We start from the raw sequence: 19,981 nt of genomic DNA on the forward strand, positions 1-19,981 counted from the left end.
AACCCACAGGCTCAGGCAATCCACTCACCTCAGCCTCCCAAAGCGTGGGATTACAGGCTGAGCCACTGAGTCCGGCTAAAGAACATTTTCATTCAGCAACTTCCTCCATCACATAATATAGTCTCTATGACTTATCTATGAAACGAAATCTAACATCGTAGAACATGGCAAGTAGCCGTCAACTTTAAAGTTCAATGCTCTAAGAAAGATTTCCTAAACAACAAAATCACCTCAGCTCAGAACTTTGCATTTAAAGTTTTAAATTCTCCTCCGAGTATCTTTAAAATCTGAGCATTCGTACTGTTAAAAAAATTTTTTAAGTTTATAAATGTACCCTAAATTGTAAATGTACTGCACCTGGCATATTATTTGTTTTTGTTGGAAAGTTGTTTCATTTTATTTTGTTTGCTGAGTATCTGAATAAGAAGACTCCTAGACCTAAAGGCAGATAGGTAAAAATATATTCAAACTGATTTTGAAAATGTTAAGAGGAAAATGATCGGGAAAAGAAAGTCCTTGGGGGGGAAAAATCTCTACAATCCAGTCAATTGCCCCAGTCATCTCCCAAGTAATGTTTTAACACATGAAGAAGCCACCTCCAGAAACCCAGTGTTGATGGAATAACAAGGCGCTTCAAAGGTGCTTTACATCCACTGTCATCATCAACACACAAACAAGAGACAGAAGCAAAACCATGGAAGGACTGATTCCTTATTAAACATAAAATGATAAATAAAACTTTAGAAGCACCTAGTCTCCACAGTCATCTAAAACATGGTCCTACTATTTACTGTTGAAAAGTACCTTGGAGAGAGACACTCCCATCCATTGTTTTGTTGTCAGTAAAGGAGAAATCATAGTCGCTTTGGCCCAGGGCAGGCACAGGCCTGGACAATGGAGTATGTGTGTGTTCTGACAGTTGCACTGGGAGTGCAGCAGGAGTGAATAAGCCACTTTGCCTTGCTCAACAGCACCATCAAAAGAGGACTACTGGCTCTCCCACCCAGGCTTCCTCATGCTAACATCTATGTGGGGTCTTGCCTCTTCTCTCTCCACTTAGGGGTACAAATAAGAACTTCTTTGCACCTAAGAAGTGAGTAATCTCATTTCCCACCAAAGAGTGAGCTTTCAAGACAAACTCTGTGACCAGGGAATGGGTTTCGTGCACACTGCCATTCCCTAATGTTGTGGCTCGAGGCCAAAGGCAGGCAAGCATGGAGCAGATGGAGTCCTGGCAAGGTCTCTGCTGTCCCTGCATTAGCAGCATCTGCTCATTACTCAGAACCTTCGCCTGCTTTATCTAATGCTCCAGGAAAAGCATTTTGATTTGATTCATTTCGGTATGGTAACGTGCAACACAATTAGTGGTAAAATCAAACTGGAGGATGGCCAGTGCTGACAATCGGAAACAAGGCAGAAGAAATATGAGGCCAGTGGGTTGGAATTCAAAAAATCACAACTGTGGATCACCTTGCCAAATCTCAACACCCTAGGTGTGTGTACAGTGTCCCTACAGGGCAAGGAGGCTAAAGAGGATGTGGGGGACTTACTTTCTCCCAAAGCAGGTTCCATCTCCCCCTGGATAGGATTCCCTCCATGGAAAGGCATGTGCAGGCCATCAAGGGGTCTCAATGACTACAGAGTCTCACTTTGGCACAAGCAGAAAGCTGAAGTTCATTACTCATTTTATTATCTTATTCTTCTTTTCTGTAGGGCACAGTCACACATTTTATGCAGCAGACCCTACAAAGTAAATTTCCTCCGTGCCATATCTGTGCCCCTAAGAAGTGCCAGTTAGCTGCTCCTAGAAAGGAGCAATATAAAAATGTGGGTTGGATTATCTGCATCTGTCTTTGCCCAGAAGTAGTTATTCATGAATATACTGGTATAAATGTCATTGTGTCAATCTGTTAAACTGAAGTGAGATCAAAGATAATGCCACCTGAGGTCTGGGGAAAGAATAAGAAATTGTTTTTCATCACAGAAACAGTAACAACACAAATCAGACTGACAAAACAAGCTCAGCAAGAGAGAGGAGCAAGAAAACACAAGGGCTCTTATAAAATAACCCTTAATGCCAAAATGAACTTGAGACAAATAAAAAATTCCAACGGAAGTACTCGCAGCAGCTTTGGGAATACTATGGATTTTACCTAATCTTAGAGTAATCGTCTTCCTGGGCATGATGTGGAATCCCAAAGGACTAGACTGACAAACCTAATGTAAATTTAAGCTGCCAGACCAACCAAGTGAAACAAGACACAAAGTTCAGAAACAGATCCAGAGACAAAATGAATTCCATATCTAAAAGCTTACAAAGGCTGCACCTCAAACTGGGGAAGCAGAGATGGGCTTTCTGGTAAGAGGTGCTGGAAAAAGATATACTTGGATCCATGTCTCAGACAAATCCAGAATGAACTCTATATTGATCCAGATGTTAAGTATTAAAAATAAGCCTTAACAGTAACAGAAGAGAAAGAACCACAAGTAGCAGGCACACACATACAAAGAAGTTCAACCTCTCTCACCCCAAGAGAAATGTAAATTAAAACTACATTCATAGACCATTTTTTACCTATCAAATTGACTACTCCTCAAAAGTCTGAAACATATCTTGCTGGTAAACCATGAGGAAATGGGCATATCCATACTTTTGTTGGTAAGAGTGTAAAATAGTATAACCCCATTTACTCAGTGACTCAGAAATCTCTTTAAAGGGAAACATCCCTCCTGTACTCACGTGAAATGTCATCCATACCTGGTCTTTCACCACAACACTGTTAGCAGCAGCAAAAGACCAGACACAGCATGCCTGTTCTTTGATAAACCACAGCACTCGCACACAGCAGATTAGCATGCAGGTGAGAAAAGGGGGCACTCTCAACACAGACACGGACACTCTTTCAAAGTATGCTAACTAGTGAAAAGGCCAAGGTGTGGATTAGTGCAAAGTTAGCAGTATGCCATCTTTTGTTTCAAAAAGGGGGAAGAATAAATATTCACATTTGCTTGTATTTGTAAAATGGAAACACAAAGATTTATAAGAAAGTAAGAAATATGATTACTTATGAATGGAGCAGACAAACATGGGTGGAAGCAAGATTTTTCAATGTGTGACTTTATATTAATTTGATCTTTGAACCCTAAAATATTACCGAATCAAAAATATTAAACTACAAAACCCACTCACTTTATAGGCTAAAAAATTAAAATCACTCACACACATGCATAAAACTATCTTGTAGAAAACAAGCCATAAACAAAGACCATTGGAAAAAAATGACAAACTGAAAATATATCTGAATTATATAAGGCAAGAGTTATTTCCTAAGCCCTTTTTGTCCCCCCAGGCAGAACAGTTAACAACCCAAAAGAAAAATGAGGAAAAACAGGAACAAACAATTTTCAGACAAAGAAACAGAAACGACTAAAAAGACACTGAAAAGATGTCCCTATATACTTTAAAGAAAGGCAAACAAAAACAACAATGAAAAACGGTGGCTCAGTCTGTAATCCCCCGCCTTTGGGAGGTTGAGGTGAATGAATTGCCTGAGCCCGCGGGTTAGAGACCTGCCTGGGCAGGCAAGACCTCATCTCTACAATAAAAATCAAAAAGTTAGCCGGGTGTGGTAGCGTGCACCTGTAATTCCGGCTACTTGGAAGGCTGAGGCAGAAGGATCACCAGAGCCCAGCAGGTCGAGGCTGCGGTGGCTGGGAGCAGCTACTGCACTCCAGTCTGGGCGACAGAGTGAGACTCCAACTCAAAAAGTAAATAAATAAATAAATAAAAATAAAAAGAAATACCATTTTCACCCATCAGTCACATAGGAGGAAACAGTCACTCTCCTATGCTTTTGGTTAGACTCTAAACTGGAGAAACCTTTTTGAAGGGCAACTACACAACATGTATCAAAATCTAAAGCACCTAAACCTTGCTCCCAGCAATCATCAGCACTCTATCCCATGGTTATACCTACATGAGTTCACATGGCATCTGTTCAAGGATACCACTTGCAGCACTGCTTTCAATAGCAAAAAGGCATAATTCAAATGTGCATCAACAAAGCCCTGATAAATAAATTATAGTACAGCTACATGAGGCCACACTACACGGGCAGTAAAGAATACACAGGGTGCTGTAAGTGCTCATATGGAAGACCACCAAGATGTGTCATGAGGTAGAAAAAAAAAGGCAAGGTATGGTAAAGTCCACAGAATGACCCCTATGCAAAATGTGAGGAAGTGAAAAGTCAGGGGCAGGGAAGACTATTTCCATTTCTTTTTTGATACATTTTCTTTGACATTTTATTTTATTTTATTTTTTTGAGTTGGAGTCTCACTCTGTTGCCCAGGCTGGAGTGCGGTGGCATGCTCACGGTCACTGCAGCCTCAACCTGCTGGGCTCAGGCTATCCTTTTGCCTCAGTCTTCCAAGTAGTTGGAACTACAGGCATGTGCCACCATGCCTGGCTAATTTTTTTTGGCTTTATTGTAAAGGTGAGGTCTTGCCAAGTTGCCCAGGCTGGTCTCGAACCCATGGGCTCAGGCAATCCCCTCGCCTCAGTCTCCCAAAGTGCTAGAATTGTAGACATCTTTGACATTTTATAAACATTTTTTCTCTATTTGACTTCTAACTATGAATTTTTAAAACCAATTGCTTAAAATATACTTTGACTATCACTTGCCAAGCATTTACAAAACAAAGTTGATCCCTTACCATATCTGTGCTGGTCCCCAATCCTTCTGTGTAACAGTGGGGACGAGGACAACAAAGTCAATTCTAACTGACAGAAAACCAGTAGCAGCACATGTACACATTGCTTCAAGCTCTGCTTTCACGCTCACGAGACATGAGGCATGGGTTACAAGTCAGTCAGGCACACATTTCTACAAAAGTCTCATGGTTTAGGACACCATAAACAGCACTACCATGCAGCATGGTCTGGGAGACACAATCACAGTTCTGGATTCATTACTGACTTCAACCTCAAGCAAATTACTTCGCTGGCATCTTTGAACCTCAGTTTCCCTGTCTGTAGAAGAAGATGTATGTGCACATCCATGTGTGTGAACAGCAGGGGGAGGCTACTAGAGGATTCTAAAACTGTATGAATCTAACTTAAAAGTATCACAACCTTTGCATAGGTGTTTTGGGAAGAAAACCTCACTGATAATTAGGAGAGTAGCAAATATGCTCAAGCTGCTCTTATGGTATCTATCCAAGAACTCAATCAATATATATAAAATATTAGTAATAATTTTACCACAGAAATCAGCTTAGCTAAATTTCTATAGGCTGAAGAGAAAAACCCATCAATGGCTTCTACTAATATCAAACCAAAAGAACAGAGTTCATGTTGCTAAAGTAATAAAATAAGACTACTTTCAAGATCTCAGCCCTACATTTTATTTTTTTATTTTTATTTTTAGAAATAAAGTCTCACACCAGGGTTAAGTGCAGTGGTGCAGTAATATCTCACTGCAGCCTCAAATTCCTAGACTCAAGCAATCCTCCTGCCTCAGCCTCCCAAGTAGCTGGGACTTTAGGCATGAACTACTAGTCCTGCCTAAGTATTTTTGTTCTTTGTAGAGATGGTGCCTCACTATGTTGCCCAGGCTAGTCATACATAATTTTTATTTTTAAATCGCATGTGGGTACAAATTCCCCATTTGCCACTTTACTATAGTTTTGTTCCTCTGGGCCAACTGCGAATGTCACAGTGACTCTGAAGACTTGCAATGGAGCCATGACAGGAACACTAACATTCTGAAATATGTTGTGGTCCAACTTTCAGGCACGTGGGGAAACAAAGCTTCTGAAGATTCGAAATTTTACGGCATCATGGAGGACAGGAGCATGAGAGGTAAGCATATAGGCCCTCATGGCCATTGAAATCATTATTTCTATTAGCTATAAGCTGTCATGTATTTCTTGTATTTGTCATCTACAATGAAAACTAACTTAGCTGTAGATGATTCTTCCCTAGTTCTGTAACTCCACAGTTGCTCACACAAAAAGAATCTGATCAGTGCCAAAAAGACAACACATTACTATCAATTATCTGGTATGGTATGTAAGTGCCAGGAAAAGGTAGGCACTGACTTTCAGTTTTCTGTTTCCTTATTTGTCAATAGATTATCTGTGTCTACCCTTTTTCACTATTCCATTTGAGCTGAGCAGAGGCTAAAGGAAAAGTAGGCCAAGTATATTTAATATTTTACACCAAACAAGTTATTTGCTTAAGATGGCTTGGCCAGTCTTGTGTCTGGCACTAACACCCAGCCTGACAGTTCCAGTAGGAATTAAGCACCAGTTTTAATGGGTGCTGTGTTCCAATGCCTACTAATGCAGGGAGGTTGTTGGCCACTCCTTCACAGAAAGGCAAGAGTGAGTGTGTATGTGTGAACATGTGTGTGCCCACGTGTATGTATGGAGGGATTATGGGGGGGAAATGGCCACAGCTGCTTAATTTTTGTAAAGCTTTTTTTTTCCTTAATAGGGAGGAGGGTTGTGGTTACTCACCATCCTCATAAGCTGCTACCGCCAGCGAGCTGTTTATCCTCACAAAGGAGACATATGGCTGCATTCCAGGCTCGTCCTCCTCGAACTCTGATTCCAGGAAGGGGGCTATGTAGTCCCAGGTGCGGGTGTCCCACACCCTCACGTCCCCTGATGTATATCTGGAAAAGAAGGACACACTTGTTCCAAAAGGGGACTGAGGAGCAGGGCCATGGTGGAGAAAGCAGGGACAGGCTCACAACAACAGAGGAGTAAGATCTAGGCGGTAGGGAAGTGCTCCTGCAGCACTGTTTAGATGAGTAACTCCAACAGGGGAAAATGTCAGCTAGACGACAGAAGGCTGCAAACACATTTCACAATCTCACAGCACAATGGTGACAATTCCAAATGAGAAAACAACAATAAGACATGGGTATCAAGAGCTCCTTGCTTTTTCTTTTACACTATTATAACCAATCTGCTACTGTAAATTTTCTCACTGAAGAGATCACTGGTAGAAATCTGTATAAGCAACACTATTCTTAACACACACACACACATGAAAGGCAGAGAGAGAGATGCTACAGGGACACTAAGAACTAATGGTCTTACAGGCACATGCTTTCTAATACTTCATCCATGCATCAGATTTGACTGATTAAAGTCCCTAAAGACTAACTGATTTGCTGAAACAATTAAATCTTGCCTTCAGCAGCCAGACAATGCTGCCTTCTCATGAAAAGCTCTTGCCGAACAATGTCACTACCTGGTTTCTGCCCACTTAAAAAACAGGAGCACTCACTCACTATGACTACTGCCACTCCAACAAATGACGCCATCAAAGCCAAGGTAGGGCCAGAACCCACTCAGACACAGGCTCAGAATAATGGAAGTGCCAGATGACAAGGTGGGGTGCGACCTGCCACTGAGGCATCTCAGCCCAGCTCCTTACATCTGCTACAGAAGGCTTCATTGTACATGCACAGCAACTGTGTATTCTGGGGGAGAAGAGGGTAGAAATGCCTTTGAGGCTGATGATTTTAAGAGGGCTCCCAGTCTTCCTGAGGCCCTAGCTAGGGTTCCTTATTTCTTCATAGAATTGAACAAGAGAAACTCTGAGATGCATTGAATCACTGAAACTTGTGACATGACACATTTATGAAGTAGCTACAGGAGATAGTCTCAGGTAAGGTTTTTTAATTTAAAAAAGCACTGACTCAGGAGTGCTTCATTTACTAGTAGTATGGTCCCCAAATTATTAATCTACAGTAAATGTACATGTTTCATAACCCAAGGTCATTTTGTCATATCAATTCCCTCAGTTGAAGACCTTGGCTCTTGACCTGCAGGATGGCACCTGGAGAGTGTGTGTGCGGTACAAAGGGCCATGTAGGAGAGATGTGCTTGCTAGAACAGGACCGCCGCACCTGTTTGAGCACTGATCCTCCAGCAAGTAGAAGTGCTCACACCATAAGTCTCCTTAAATCCTGCACTGTGCAGGTAAGCACAGACACTGCCATCACCTGGTCAAAGTACGGCTGCCGGTTCCCGGACTCTCCAAGTAGTGGTGGGATCACTCTGTGCCAGAACACACGCCCCACACTGCACTGCACCATGAATACCAGGCTCAGCATGACACCCTGAAGTGCACTCAGGCCATTCTCTGGGGTAAGGCCACTTGCTTAGCTACACAGACACTGAAGAAAGAGGAGAAATGTTTGAATTTCTAGATTTTGTGTGATGAGATTAAGGTAAAATTCTATGTGAAAGGAACCAGTCAATTCAGAAAAAATAAGAAGGCAGGGCAACGTGTTTTGGGAATACAGAGAAAATAAGTGAAGGAAAGAAAAGGGAATTTAGAAGACCAGAGAACTGAAAACTTTGAGAAAAGAAGTGTACAAACCAGGAAAACATATGTCCCCCATGGGTCCTGTTCCTCCTGTTTTGTGTTAACTGGGTGTTATAATACACCAACATCCTCACACTGTTCTCTGGGTCCCCCCAGGGCACAGTGGGGAGGTGAAGGTGCAGAGGAGTCGTCGTGGTGGCCTGAGCATCAGTCCGCAGCCCCAACACACAGTTCTAGAGCAAAGCAACAACCAAAATGACAAAGCTGGACAAAAGGTGCTTTAATGGCCGAACCAGACAAAGTGAGCTGTGCAATACAGACTGCTAGACGCTCCTTATTTGGAGGGAAAAGGAGAGAGGGAGTACAGGGCTCCTGCAAGCACCGTACTCTCTTCCAATCTGACTCCTTCTCTCCCACAGAGGAGGCTGTCCCACTCACACCGCAACTCCGCATGTCTGAAATCAAACGCTGCTTCCTTCAGCAAGCTTCAGCTCACGGCCAAACTAACCTGTGTTTGCATTTCTTATTTTTATCAATGGTGCCATCAGTCCCAGGTCACTGGTCCAAAAGCAAAGGGCCCCCCACCCACGACCCACACTGCCATACACACTAGGGTGGCCAAGCTTTCTGTCTCCTCCCAGAGGCCTTCCTCAACAAACCCCTCAACACTTCACATCCCAACTACTACAGGCTCCCAACTTCTGAGCTTCTCCTTCCATCAACCCCCACAAACCAGGCCATCCAAAACACCTGACAACACAAGTCTGTCTTTTGAAAGTACGCCTTTCCTCTCTCACCAGCCAAGCCAGACCATGTCCACTCACTGTGATCTGCCTTGACGGCAGCCTAAATATCTCCCTGGTGGTGACTGCATCTGTGTGATGCTCTTGCTGTTTGTCTCCTGTCACCCTACAAGCCACTGAGGTCAGGGTCTGGGTCCTGTTCACAGCTGTGCAGGCAGTGACTAGAACAGAACTAGAACAGTCACACTACAACAGCACTAACATACCCAGGAAGCACCCTACAAAATCCCACCTCAACACCTTACTGAATGAAGTTTTAATTATAGAGCCCACTATAACCCTCCACAAACTAGCATTAACCCTCCGCCCAGACTCATCTGCTCACTGTCAGCATGAGCTGACCTCTAGACAAGCTTCTGAATATTCTCGCCTCGGAACCCCAGCTCGTGAGTACCCTCCTGGAGTGCTTTCCCTCCTAGACACTTAGTCCAATGGGGCTCAGCTTTGGCTGCACATCAGAGTCACCAGGAATGCTTTTAAAAGTCCCAATACACAAGCACTCCCCAGACCAATTAAATCTGACTGCCTGGCTATGGGATGAGGCAGCAGTGTGTTCAATGTATAGCTAAGATTCAGAACCACCAACTCACCCTGATTCTACCAACTCAAGGTGTAGCACAGCCCCTCTGCTTATCCATGAAGCCTTTTCTGACTCATCAGCATTCATTTCTGCATTCCGTATGAAGAGATCACATCTCCCCAACTTGACTGTGAAGGCCCTATCGCACTGCCACAGCCTTCACACAGTGCCTTACACACAGCTAAACATAGATCAATGGTGGCTAAAGGAGGTATCTGCAGGTGACAACCTGAATGGTTTGAGGAGTACCTCTTTTTGTTTCCACTGCCCACCTTCCAATGCCAATGATTAGTGAAACACCCAGAATGTACATACCAACATCCATGAGACTTCTTGCATTTATTTCTAGACTCATTAAAATATCTCTATAAAACACGGGATAAGCTAAATTATTTCCATAAACATGACATTTTCCATATAGTCCTATTTGAATTAGCTTCATTCATCATGACCAAAGAGCATGATAATAACAAATGTTTTGCTGCAAAAGGCATCAGGAAATAAAATACAAAAGACTCTGTCTCCTTTATTGATGGGAACAGAGACTAAGTCTTCTGTTTCAGCAGGTACTATACTATGACTCAGCAGCAGGCTCTCAAATATAATACAAATGAAAGCCACTATAACATGAGGCAGACTCCATGCTAATGGACTCGTGCTAAAGAAACAGACATTTTCAGGAGGGTAAAACATTGGTTGGGGCAAAGAGACCTGGACCAGACCCTAAATGTGATCTAAAAGTGCTTAACAACATTGGCCAAGAGAAGCAAGAACAGATATCAAATGGAGGTAGGAAAAAAGGCTGATTTTTCTCCAGAGCTCCAGATGTCTTTATAGCTGCCTAATGACAATTACACTCAACCAATTAAGACACCACGATGACAGTTGCATTGTCAGTACGCCTTTGGACCTCAATGTTGATGGCTCTCTAATTAGTGTCTGTGCAAAGTACAACTGCAACTAATACACTGGCTGATGTAAGAACACTGAAGAAAAACTGGAGAAGAAAGAAGGCTTTTTCAAATAGGTTAGGATGTGCCCCAGCCCATGGCACGGACCAGTGAAACTGTGTGTTTTCCCAATCTTTTTCACACTTGGCAAGGGTAAGTTTACCTCTAAAGAAATAGGTCAGAGACCACAGCTGACTTTTTTGTTGCAAGAATGGGAATAAAGCCTCTCTCAAGCTCGGCACGCCAGAGCAACTGCCAATTTAAAATGATTTACCACCAAAGAGCTTTCATTAACTAGTAAGTTTCCAATCAGCAGACTACTTATTTGGACTAAGCGACCAGAAAAAAAGAAGGAAGAAACACAGTACAGCTAAAAAACCACCTTTAACCTTTCCTCTTTATAAACATCCAAGAGGGGTTCCATTTTGCTTCCATGTGCCAGCTCTTGTTTGTTAAAAACATTTTTTTCAAGGTTTTTCCTAACAATCTGGGGGGAAGGGGAGATGTTGTTTTGATTTAGGAATGCTGAGAAGGTTAAGTGACTTACCCAAGGTCACAAGAAACATTTGAGTGACACAGCTGGGATCAAAATGTGCCCCAGGTTTTTCCTCAATTGCTGTTTAGCTAACAAGCCACCCTGCCTCCTTGGATGACAATGTCTTTACACAAATACTGCTTTTAAGAACCATCCCCATTTAAGTGCAATATAAGGAATTAATTATTTTAAGTACTGTGGCTTAGGCTTGCAGGACACAGCCCCTGACCCTAACCCATTAATTCTACAACTTGCAACTGGAAGGCAAGAAGCCAATACAAAAGGCTCAATGTGCTAGGAGCAGGCATGTGGCGCTGGGCAGATACAACCCATGCCTGCTTCTTGGGTAACTTAGGAAGATGCAGAATGGCTGGAAAGACTTCACCCTCTCCAGGATCACATGCAGCCACCCTCAAATGGGGTCACAGTTCTTTTCCGATCAAGCAAGGTATTTCAGTAAGCACCAAGGGGTGCCTTGTTATGAGGTCTCAGGCCAGGAACACCAAATGGTTTCATCTGTGTCAAACTCAATAAACGAACAGTGGCTGCCTAGAGCTCTGTGTTGAGAAGGATTCTGAGGTTGTATTCCATCCATCTTACCAGAAAAATAAATGCTTTAATGGATTATTCATGACCACTGCTGGCTGGGAAGAATGAGGGCAACATCCCTGTCCCATGCAAAACTCGATCCGGCCAAGTCCTAGTCACCTTCCAGACTCAGCTGAAAAGTCACTTCCCAGGAGGAACCTGGCCTGCCGTTGATGAGGTGCCTCCCCTCAGGGTGTCATGGTGCCCTGCTCCTCCCCCACCCTAACATCTCCCATACTGTTCTGTACCCACCAATAATTGTATCCTGGTCAGGCTGTAAGCTCCCCATGAGCAATGGACACACGTGAAGCAGTCATCCATACTTATGCTTAGCGAATGTTGACTGAAAGAATGAACCTACTGACTTAAAACTAGCAGATGATGTGATTTAAAGCCTACCGAGTAACCAGGCAGAGGCTCCTAAGAGTATAGTACCCACATTCCAAGAAACATTTATGCCCTTAACATGTGGAGGTTTTAAGAACTAGCCACTTGCTCCATACCGAAGATTACAAATCAATAAAAGCAAGAGTATTTACTATTCTCTATGAAACATGACTGGCCTGTATTATGCAATTAACAAAATGAACTCAATCCCACAGTGCAGAGTCTTTCTGTGGAAATGCACTACTACAAACATCAAGTGGAGCTTAAGTCGCATCAATTGAAAAATAATGAACATCTTAATGGACCTTACCAGAGACATGCACTACACACTAAAACTGTTTTCCATACATCTTGGTTAATCACAATCAATAGCGCCAGAGTCAATGATGATTATGCAGAGTTATTGGAGCTGTGGCCCTGCCCATTATTCCTTGGAGAACCAGAGATGGATACACACAGTCATGAGTTCACCAGTATTTATTAAGGATACTCTAGAGCTCCTTCATTACAGATATAATAAATGCAATGCTCTCCTTGAGTCACTTATCAATACCTTACCTCAGCCTTATTTACCAGAACAGCAAGTATACCTCATAGCAGAAAATAAAGAGATTGAAAAGTATTTTTAAAGAGAGGTCTCCAATGGGTAATGATCGAATTCCTTATGGGAAACAGTCCAATGTCATAATAAGTAATAGCACAAAATCTATACAAAGCAAGGCTGAAAGGAAAACTGCCAGGAGAAAGTTTTTTTTTAAAAGAGAAAGATGGAACACATGTCCTTAGTAAGTCTATATATGGGCAACATTTGTCTAACACAACTTTATCACCAATCTTCTTTGCAAAGCATCTGTTATCTGAAGAGCCTCAAAGTAATCCATAGGCATTACCTATTTTGTATACATTCACATAAAACTAGCAGAGTATTAGAAGCACCATCTTTGAGGGCTTCAGTTCCTGAATAGAAAATACTTTAAATTCAGGGCAAATATATACTATTTCAGATTGAAACTACTGTTAATATTTTGGCATGGTACAGGATCAATGCAAAGAAACATTTTCAATTACTGGGAAAATTAGAGGAAAAAATAGTTAAAAGCAAGGTATTTCAAGTTACCAAAGACGACTGTGTTTAAACTGCTATTTTCCAGTAGCTCTTAATTATAAAACAATGATAAAATTCCACTGAAGTGCCAACAGGCAAAGTGACTCAACCAACATTCAGATGCCAAATTTCACACATATAGAAGCGCCAAATGCTGCTTCCTATCTATTGAAGACCAGAAACCCTCTCACCTCTGATGTCCAGGTTGTGTGGACAGAGCTAATAAAGACGAAGAGCACATTTGAATTAGGTCACGTCTGGCAGCTGCAGCAACAGCCAGAGTTCTCATGGTTGCTAGAGAAGTGTGGGCAGCTTTGTTGTGTATCTACTTGGGCACAATTTGCCTAAAAGGGAATGAGGCAAAAATGGGACAACTGAGTGTTTTAGGGAAAGAAAAGAGCTGATATTTCACAACATTGAATGCTACAGTTCTCCCTCCAACCACATTTGGCATGGATATACAATCGCTGCTCCTTCCTGTAAGGGCAGGATTGTATGCTAAAAAGGCAGATCACAGCAGCAGAAATCAGGGGAGAAAACATTCAGGAGTCATGAAAAAAATCTTGACACAAAAAGGAGGCTTGATCTTTTTTCAAACCAAAGGAGGGTAAACATGTTTCTCTAATGTGAATAGAAAAGTGTGCTTCCTTATGCAAACTGAAATGCTTCAGTCTTATGAATCTAAAGTAACAGTGAGGAGGGAGTTCACTGCAAAACATACTCCTGGGCATCTGATAAAAGCTTTGGTGAGCTCATAGCTTAATGGGCAGCAGGGCTGGCACGGGGCCTCCAAGGAGTGGGTTTACCTGGGATGCTCTCCTTCACTAGGTGGCTCTACTTCACTACTTATGGCAATTGATACCAGCCCTATTCCTTAGGTCTTCACTGCCGTGGTTCTGAACTCAGTGTCCTCTGTTTGCGGCACTCTTAACTTTAGGGTGCAAGTGGGAAGAAGGTGAGCAGACCAAGCACCACCAATCTGAACACGGATGATTTCCGAGTCTCACTATTTCTCCTCTTTTTCCTCAAGGATAAACATACCATTTTTAAAACATTCTCAAATTCTATGAGCTGTCATCACCAAAAAACAAAATAAAACAAGAAACATGCAAGCAAAGACATGTTTCCGGGTCACCTAGTATCAAAAAACTTTCTAGATAGTATCTCCTCTTCTAAAACACAAGAAAAAACACACGCTAAACCTCACTAGCATTTTAGAAGCCTACCAGATCACAGAGAAAGTGCAGACAGATGCTGAACTTTGAGAGAGGAGACTGTGGCTTATTCTGTAGAGACTGGGGACTTCTGAACACACATTTTTCTCAAGTTAAAGAAATGGGAAATTTTAGCTGAAAAATCCAAGTATAAGTTGTGTCTGAATGTCTTAGTCATAGTTGAGGGAACATCCACTTATCTCACCAGCAAAGAAAACAACTGGGGCAGGTATTTTCTGGGGTGCTGCATATCTTCTAAGAAGCCAGGTGAGGCCACAGGAAGTCAGGCATGAGGGCCAGAGAAGGAGCTCACAGGACACACAGGAAGCAAAGAGACTGCTGGGTCACTGAAAGAGAGCATTCCTTCTGTATACACTTTCCTCAGAGTTTCCTGGGTGTGGGGACTGATGTTAGGCTCTGAGGGCACGACGACGCTTCAAACATTGTCCCCACCATTTTGAGAGGGGCAAGCTGACAGGATGAAAGGCTGCCAGGAAGTTGAAGAGGACAAGTCAAGAAAAAACAGTCCCTAGTGACCTGGAGGGTATGGCACAGTGGAAGAGCTAGACAGAGCTGGCCGACGGAGGGCAGATGGTAGAGGAAGGCAGGTGGGCACTCTCATTACAGAGGCGCCAACAGGAAGATGACAGGGACGGGATTGAGACTTCAAATCAAAAGGTTACATGGGAAAGAAGCTGAGGGTTGTGAGAGGACTGTAAAGTAATTTATTTATCTGAAAAATCTAAAAGCACATTCCCCTAAACCCCGCAATTTCATTTAGGGGACTCTAGCCTAGGAAAATAATCAGGAATGCAAGACCAGGGGAGGATAACAGACGAATTTTAACTATTTTACACACTTCAATGGAATGTAAAGTTTCCAATATAGCATATGTTTAGTAATTTTTAAACAACGATTTGTAGTACTGAAAGGGAGAAAAATCTACAAACTTCTATACATAAAATATCCGTAACATACAAAAAACACAGAAAATGACTTTAATGACCACAACAAGGGAATAAATAAGAAAATCAGGATATAACTATCCAAAGAGTCTTTGCAATAAATTGAAGAAATTAGTGAAAAGTATGTAATAATATGAAAAAAAAAACTCACCACTTTAGTGAGGAGAAAAAGGCCACAAACGTAATGTAGGCTATCATTACACTGTGTGAAAATATGCATAGAAAAACAGACTAAAAGCCAAACAGACACATCAAAGGCCATAACAGGGGTTGCGTTACAGATGGGATTTATGTGACTTTCTCGCCCCTACATTCTAACATTGCTGCAAAACAGCATGGCTTTACCACCACTTTTATTGATAAAAAGAAAAGAAATATACATGCCACAAAAGAAAAGCCAAAATGACACCACAGCAGACAAGGCTTCAGAGCAGCACAGGAGAACTGGAGAGGCAGCTCACTGCCTAGGCCCAGGCCCAGCCCCAGCAGACACCATAAGAGCCCAGCAGAGCAGCATAGCACCGGCCCAGCCTGGCGCCAAGACTCCCCACCTCACACAAGAGAGGGTTGGGAACAGATCATCTCTAAATTTTCTTCCAGGTTTCAAAATGTATGATTTTAAGTTGAAAAATGAGAGAACAGACAAGGGAAAGCAGGCATTTCTCTGGTTCCCACATGGCACATAGTATACGGGGGTGGGCAGGACATGGGAGTCTGTGGATTAAACACTAATGCCTACTGCACGCAACAGTACATGTTTAATGAAATATTACATGCCATCTCTGGTTTTAAAAGATGCTTACAAATTATTGGAAAGAAATACAGTACACGGCTCTCAAGTTATATCTAAGTAAAATAATAAAATAACAAAAACGGCTGGGCTTGGTGGCTCAGCTTGTAATCCCAGCACTTTGGGAGGCCGAGGCGAGAAGATTGCCTGAGCCCATGGGTTCAAGACCCACTCGGGCAACTTGGCAAGACCTCGTCTCTACAATAAAATTAGCTGGGTGTGGTAGCACGCACCTCTAGTTCCAATTACTTGGAAGGCTGAAGCAGAAGGATCGCCAGAGCCCAGCAGGTTGAGGCTGCAGTGGCCGGGAGCATGCCACTGCCCTCTAGGCTGGGTGACAGAGTGAGACTCCAACTCAAAAAAAACCAAAAAACAAAAAACGTTTAAGTGAAGCTGTGAGGTCACTTGAGTCACTGCCCCATAAGCTGCAGGTAATCACTTCTCCAGGAGTCATGAGATGAGCAGACATTGAGGGTGGGCAGAGATTATTAGACCAGAGTGCTATAGAAACCTCAGGCAGGAGAAAGACTGGATTGGGCCTTAAAGAAACTAATGTAGGCTATCATTACATTTCTTTTTGAGTTGATGAAAATGTTCTGAAATTAGAAAGTAGTGTCAGTTGCACAATCTTGTAAATGTACTAAAATATCACTGAATTGCACACTTTGAAAGGGTGAATTTTATGGTATGTGAATTACACAGTCATGAGTTACCTAGCAACAGGGATATGTTTTGGGAAGTGTCTCTAAGTGACTTTGTTGTGCAAACATCATAGAGTATGCTGACACAAATCTAGATGGCACAGCCTACTACACACCTGGGCTATGTAGTACAGCCACTGTCATATATGGGGTCCATTACTGACAGAAATGTTACACAGCATATGATTGTATCTCAACTAAAAAAAAAAAAAAAAGATGTGCCAGAAGTGACTAAATAGAACAGTGTGGCAAAAATCAAAGGTACAACTGACAAAAGTAATAAGGAAAAAGGTAGCTTGGAAACAAATGTCAAAGAACTCTGAACGTCAGGAAAGTATAACTGGAAATTATTCATAAGACTGTAAGGTAAACAAAGACTTACAGACAACAGAGTGAGTGAACAAATGCTTTGAGAAGAATGTCTGTTTCCCTGCTGGGAAATAAGCCTCGGGTAGGCAGTGGCCTGGTCCTGTTCACATGAAGAATACTCGAGTGTCTGCCAGGTAAGTTTATGAGTGAATGACTATTTTAAGGTTACTCTGGTTTTGTGTGAAAACAAGAGTAAGGAAGAAACAAGCTGGAGTCATCTGTGAGGCTGACTGCAATACAAATCAGTCTGGGCCTATGCAACATGACTGCAAAAACTAGGAACATTTACACAGAGAAGTGAGAAGGTGAGAAGAAGAGATTCTACAACAGTCTTTGCCCTCTGTCAATGATATGAAAGACACTTAATAGGTTTAAGTGAAAACATGATTTATAGTTTAGCTATATAAAGCTAAGCCTCTGAACAGACTCCACCAGTGCAAAAGAAAGCAAAGAAGAAAAAGAAGTGAAAGCAGAGTAAGCACCACAGAAAGAAGTGATGAGGTGGCCACTGTCTCTTTAAGAAGCTCCTTGGAGATACATAACTGTAGAAAGTCTAGTGAATACAACATTGATTGGGAATGAGGTAACCACAAACACCGCTGTCTCAAATGAAAAGGGATTCAAGATCTGACCCAGAAAACAAGCATCGTAACCACCAGATAAAATTTTAATGATAAACACAAGATGCTCTACATACAAGCAAGACTGAAGTATCTCATACTAAGCCATAAACGCTAAGGTTCTCTTAGAAAGAGGAGCCGCAAGGAGCCTCTCTGACCCGCAGATCAAGTTTCATCTTATCGATCCACAAAACTCTGCCATTGCTCTGCTTTGTGCTAGCATAATCTGTAATGTTGAGCAGACCTCAAGGGAACAGAGAGGCAGGGAAAGACCGGCATCTGGACGCATCACGGGCCTGCATTTCAGAGCGCCACATCCAGATAAGACATTCATAACTGGCTTCGAGATTAAAGTCTCCCTTTATTTTTTCTATGACTCTTTAGGTGCAATCTCAGCATTCTGACACACTAAATGGAGACCCCTTTAAACCAGAATGATATAAGTACCTTTCAGAGTTACCATCAGTCTCAGAATTAACGGGCAGAAAGGACTTTGCATATCAGGAGCTTTTGAGCCCACATTTTAGCAACGAGGTACAGAAGCCCAACATGCCCCGTTAACTGGATCAGCAGAATTCCAGCTTTCTCATTCACTAACCTTTCTAAAAACAGTAGTTCTACAGCTCTCCCAAGAAGGGAATTAACCTCTAAACTGCAGCTGGTAAAGGAGAAGCTAAAGGAAAGCATTCCTTCTGGGCATATCTTGTTTAATGCAAAAACAATTTCTCACAGGCATATGAAAAATGCCTTGTGCATACCACAAGATATGACAGTAATCTGACTGTTGAGATTTCAGTTCAAACAGTGCTCTATAAGGAATGCCACTTAAGGAAAGATTTTTCTTTAAAAAAAAGACTCACCTACTACTAGGTTTTAAAGTCCAAGGTTTGTTTGTGACTTCCCATAGCCAGGTCCTTCCTGGGATGGCTCACTCCAAAGCTGACCCAGACTCGGAAACGTAAGTGTTCTGGTCTCAATGCTATGGCACTAAGTACATCATCTCAGACTGCAGTTCAAGATACCTTCCTAATCCAAAATGAAAACTGATCTTCTCCTTATACATTAAAGAAATACATAAATGTAGCTCTGTGGTACACTTATGAAGACTTCATGATAGTGGTTTTTGGAACAGAAGTCAAAGGAATTTATGGAAGATAAAATTAAATTTCTTGGCCATGGAGGCAAATAAAAAGCCTATTTTAGGACAAGTTAAGTTGCAAATACGTACTACATTGTGGGGAAGGAAGATTATGTGTGGCCACAGCCCTTCCTCACAGTAAAGACTTCAGAACAAGAGAACAAGAACAGGACTTGTCTGTGCCAACACTTATTATTTTTGCTTGACCTTTTTATGTCTTCATAAAATACAAACCGTTTGTCTTAATGAAAACCTAGTATAATATGCCGCAAGAGTGATTTAAAAGCAAGGAAGTCACACTGAGACAATGGATGACAGATTCGCTCAACACCATGTGCTTCTCGCCAGCACTTGAGCAGAATCCCAGAGACTCTGCACCCAGCATGGCTGTAACACACACTCGAGGGAAGGACAGCTACTGGCACTCAGGGCGGGGCATGGAAGATGAAAGGCCTTCAGACGAAAAGCACTAAGGGAAAACGGCTTTGCTTACCCAGCAATGACAACGCCATCGTGAGAATGCACGTCACATAAAACCGCGTCGGGGATGTGCTCCAGCTCACTCACAGCGCCTTTGCGGTTCTGCGTAAGGAAAAGGGGATGCAGTTTATACTCTTCGTGGGACAGCCCAAAGACAAAGCATAAGCTTTCACCCATGTGCTGCAGGGATCCTCTAGGGTGTGTGCAGCACTGTACTCAAAGTTACCTGGACATTCAAAAGGACAAAGATGACAACTAGCACATTGAGCTATTAAGTGTGTACAAGTTGCCATAGACACCAAAGGCACAGGATAAGAGGGCATGGTGTGTGGGAGACATTGCCCACCCTTAATAAGATTACAGAATATAAAGGAAATGTGTTCACAAATCACCACAATCCGCAGTAGGC

At 42.3% G+C, this 19,981-nt stretch overlaps 1 protein-coding gene across 1 annotated transcript in view; it reads right to left on the reverse strand.

Annotated features, from left to right (window-relative positions):
- Window positions 1-19,674, reverse strand: part of FBXW8 (F-box and WD repeat domain containing 8) — a gene marked incomplete at its 5' end in the record, with an annotated part of 74,621 nt that extends 54,947 nt beyond the window's left edge. The window contains 2 exons of the mRNA XM_008048767.1: window positions 6,523-6,680; window positions 19,586-19,674. Of these exons, the coding sequence (XP_008046958.1) occupies window positions 6,523-6,680; window positions 19,586-19,674 (247 nt within the window). The remainder of the gene's footprint in view (window positions 1-6,522; window positions 6,681-19,585) is intronic.
- Window positions 19,675-19,981: the final 307 nt, after the last annotated feature.

Source organism: Carlito syrichta, unplaced genomic scaffold, assembly GCF_000164805.1.
Source record: "Carlito syrichta isolate Samal-C Ts95f unplaced genomic scaffold, Tarsius_syrichta-2.0.1 Scaffold126612, whole genome shotgun sequence".
In the NCBI taxonomy this organism is placed as follows: domain Eukaryota; kingdom Metazoa; phylum Chordata; class Mammalia; order Primates; family Tarsiidae; genus Carlito; species Carlito syrichta.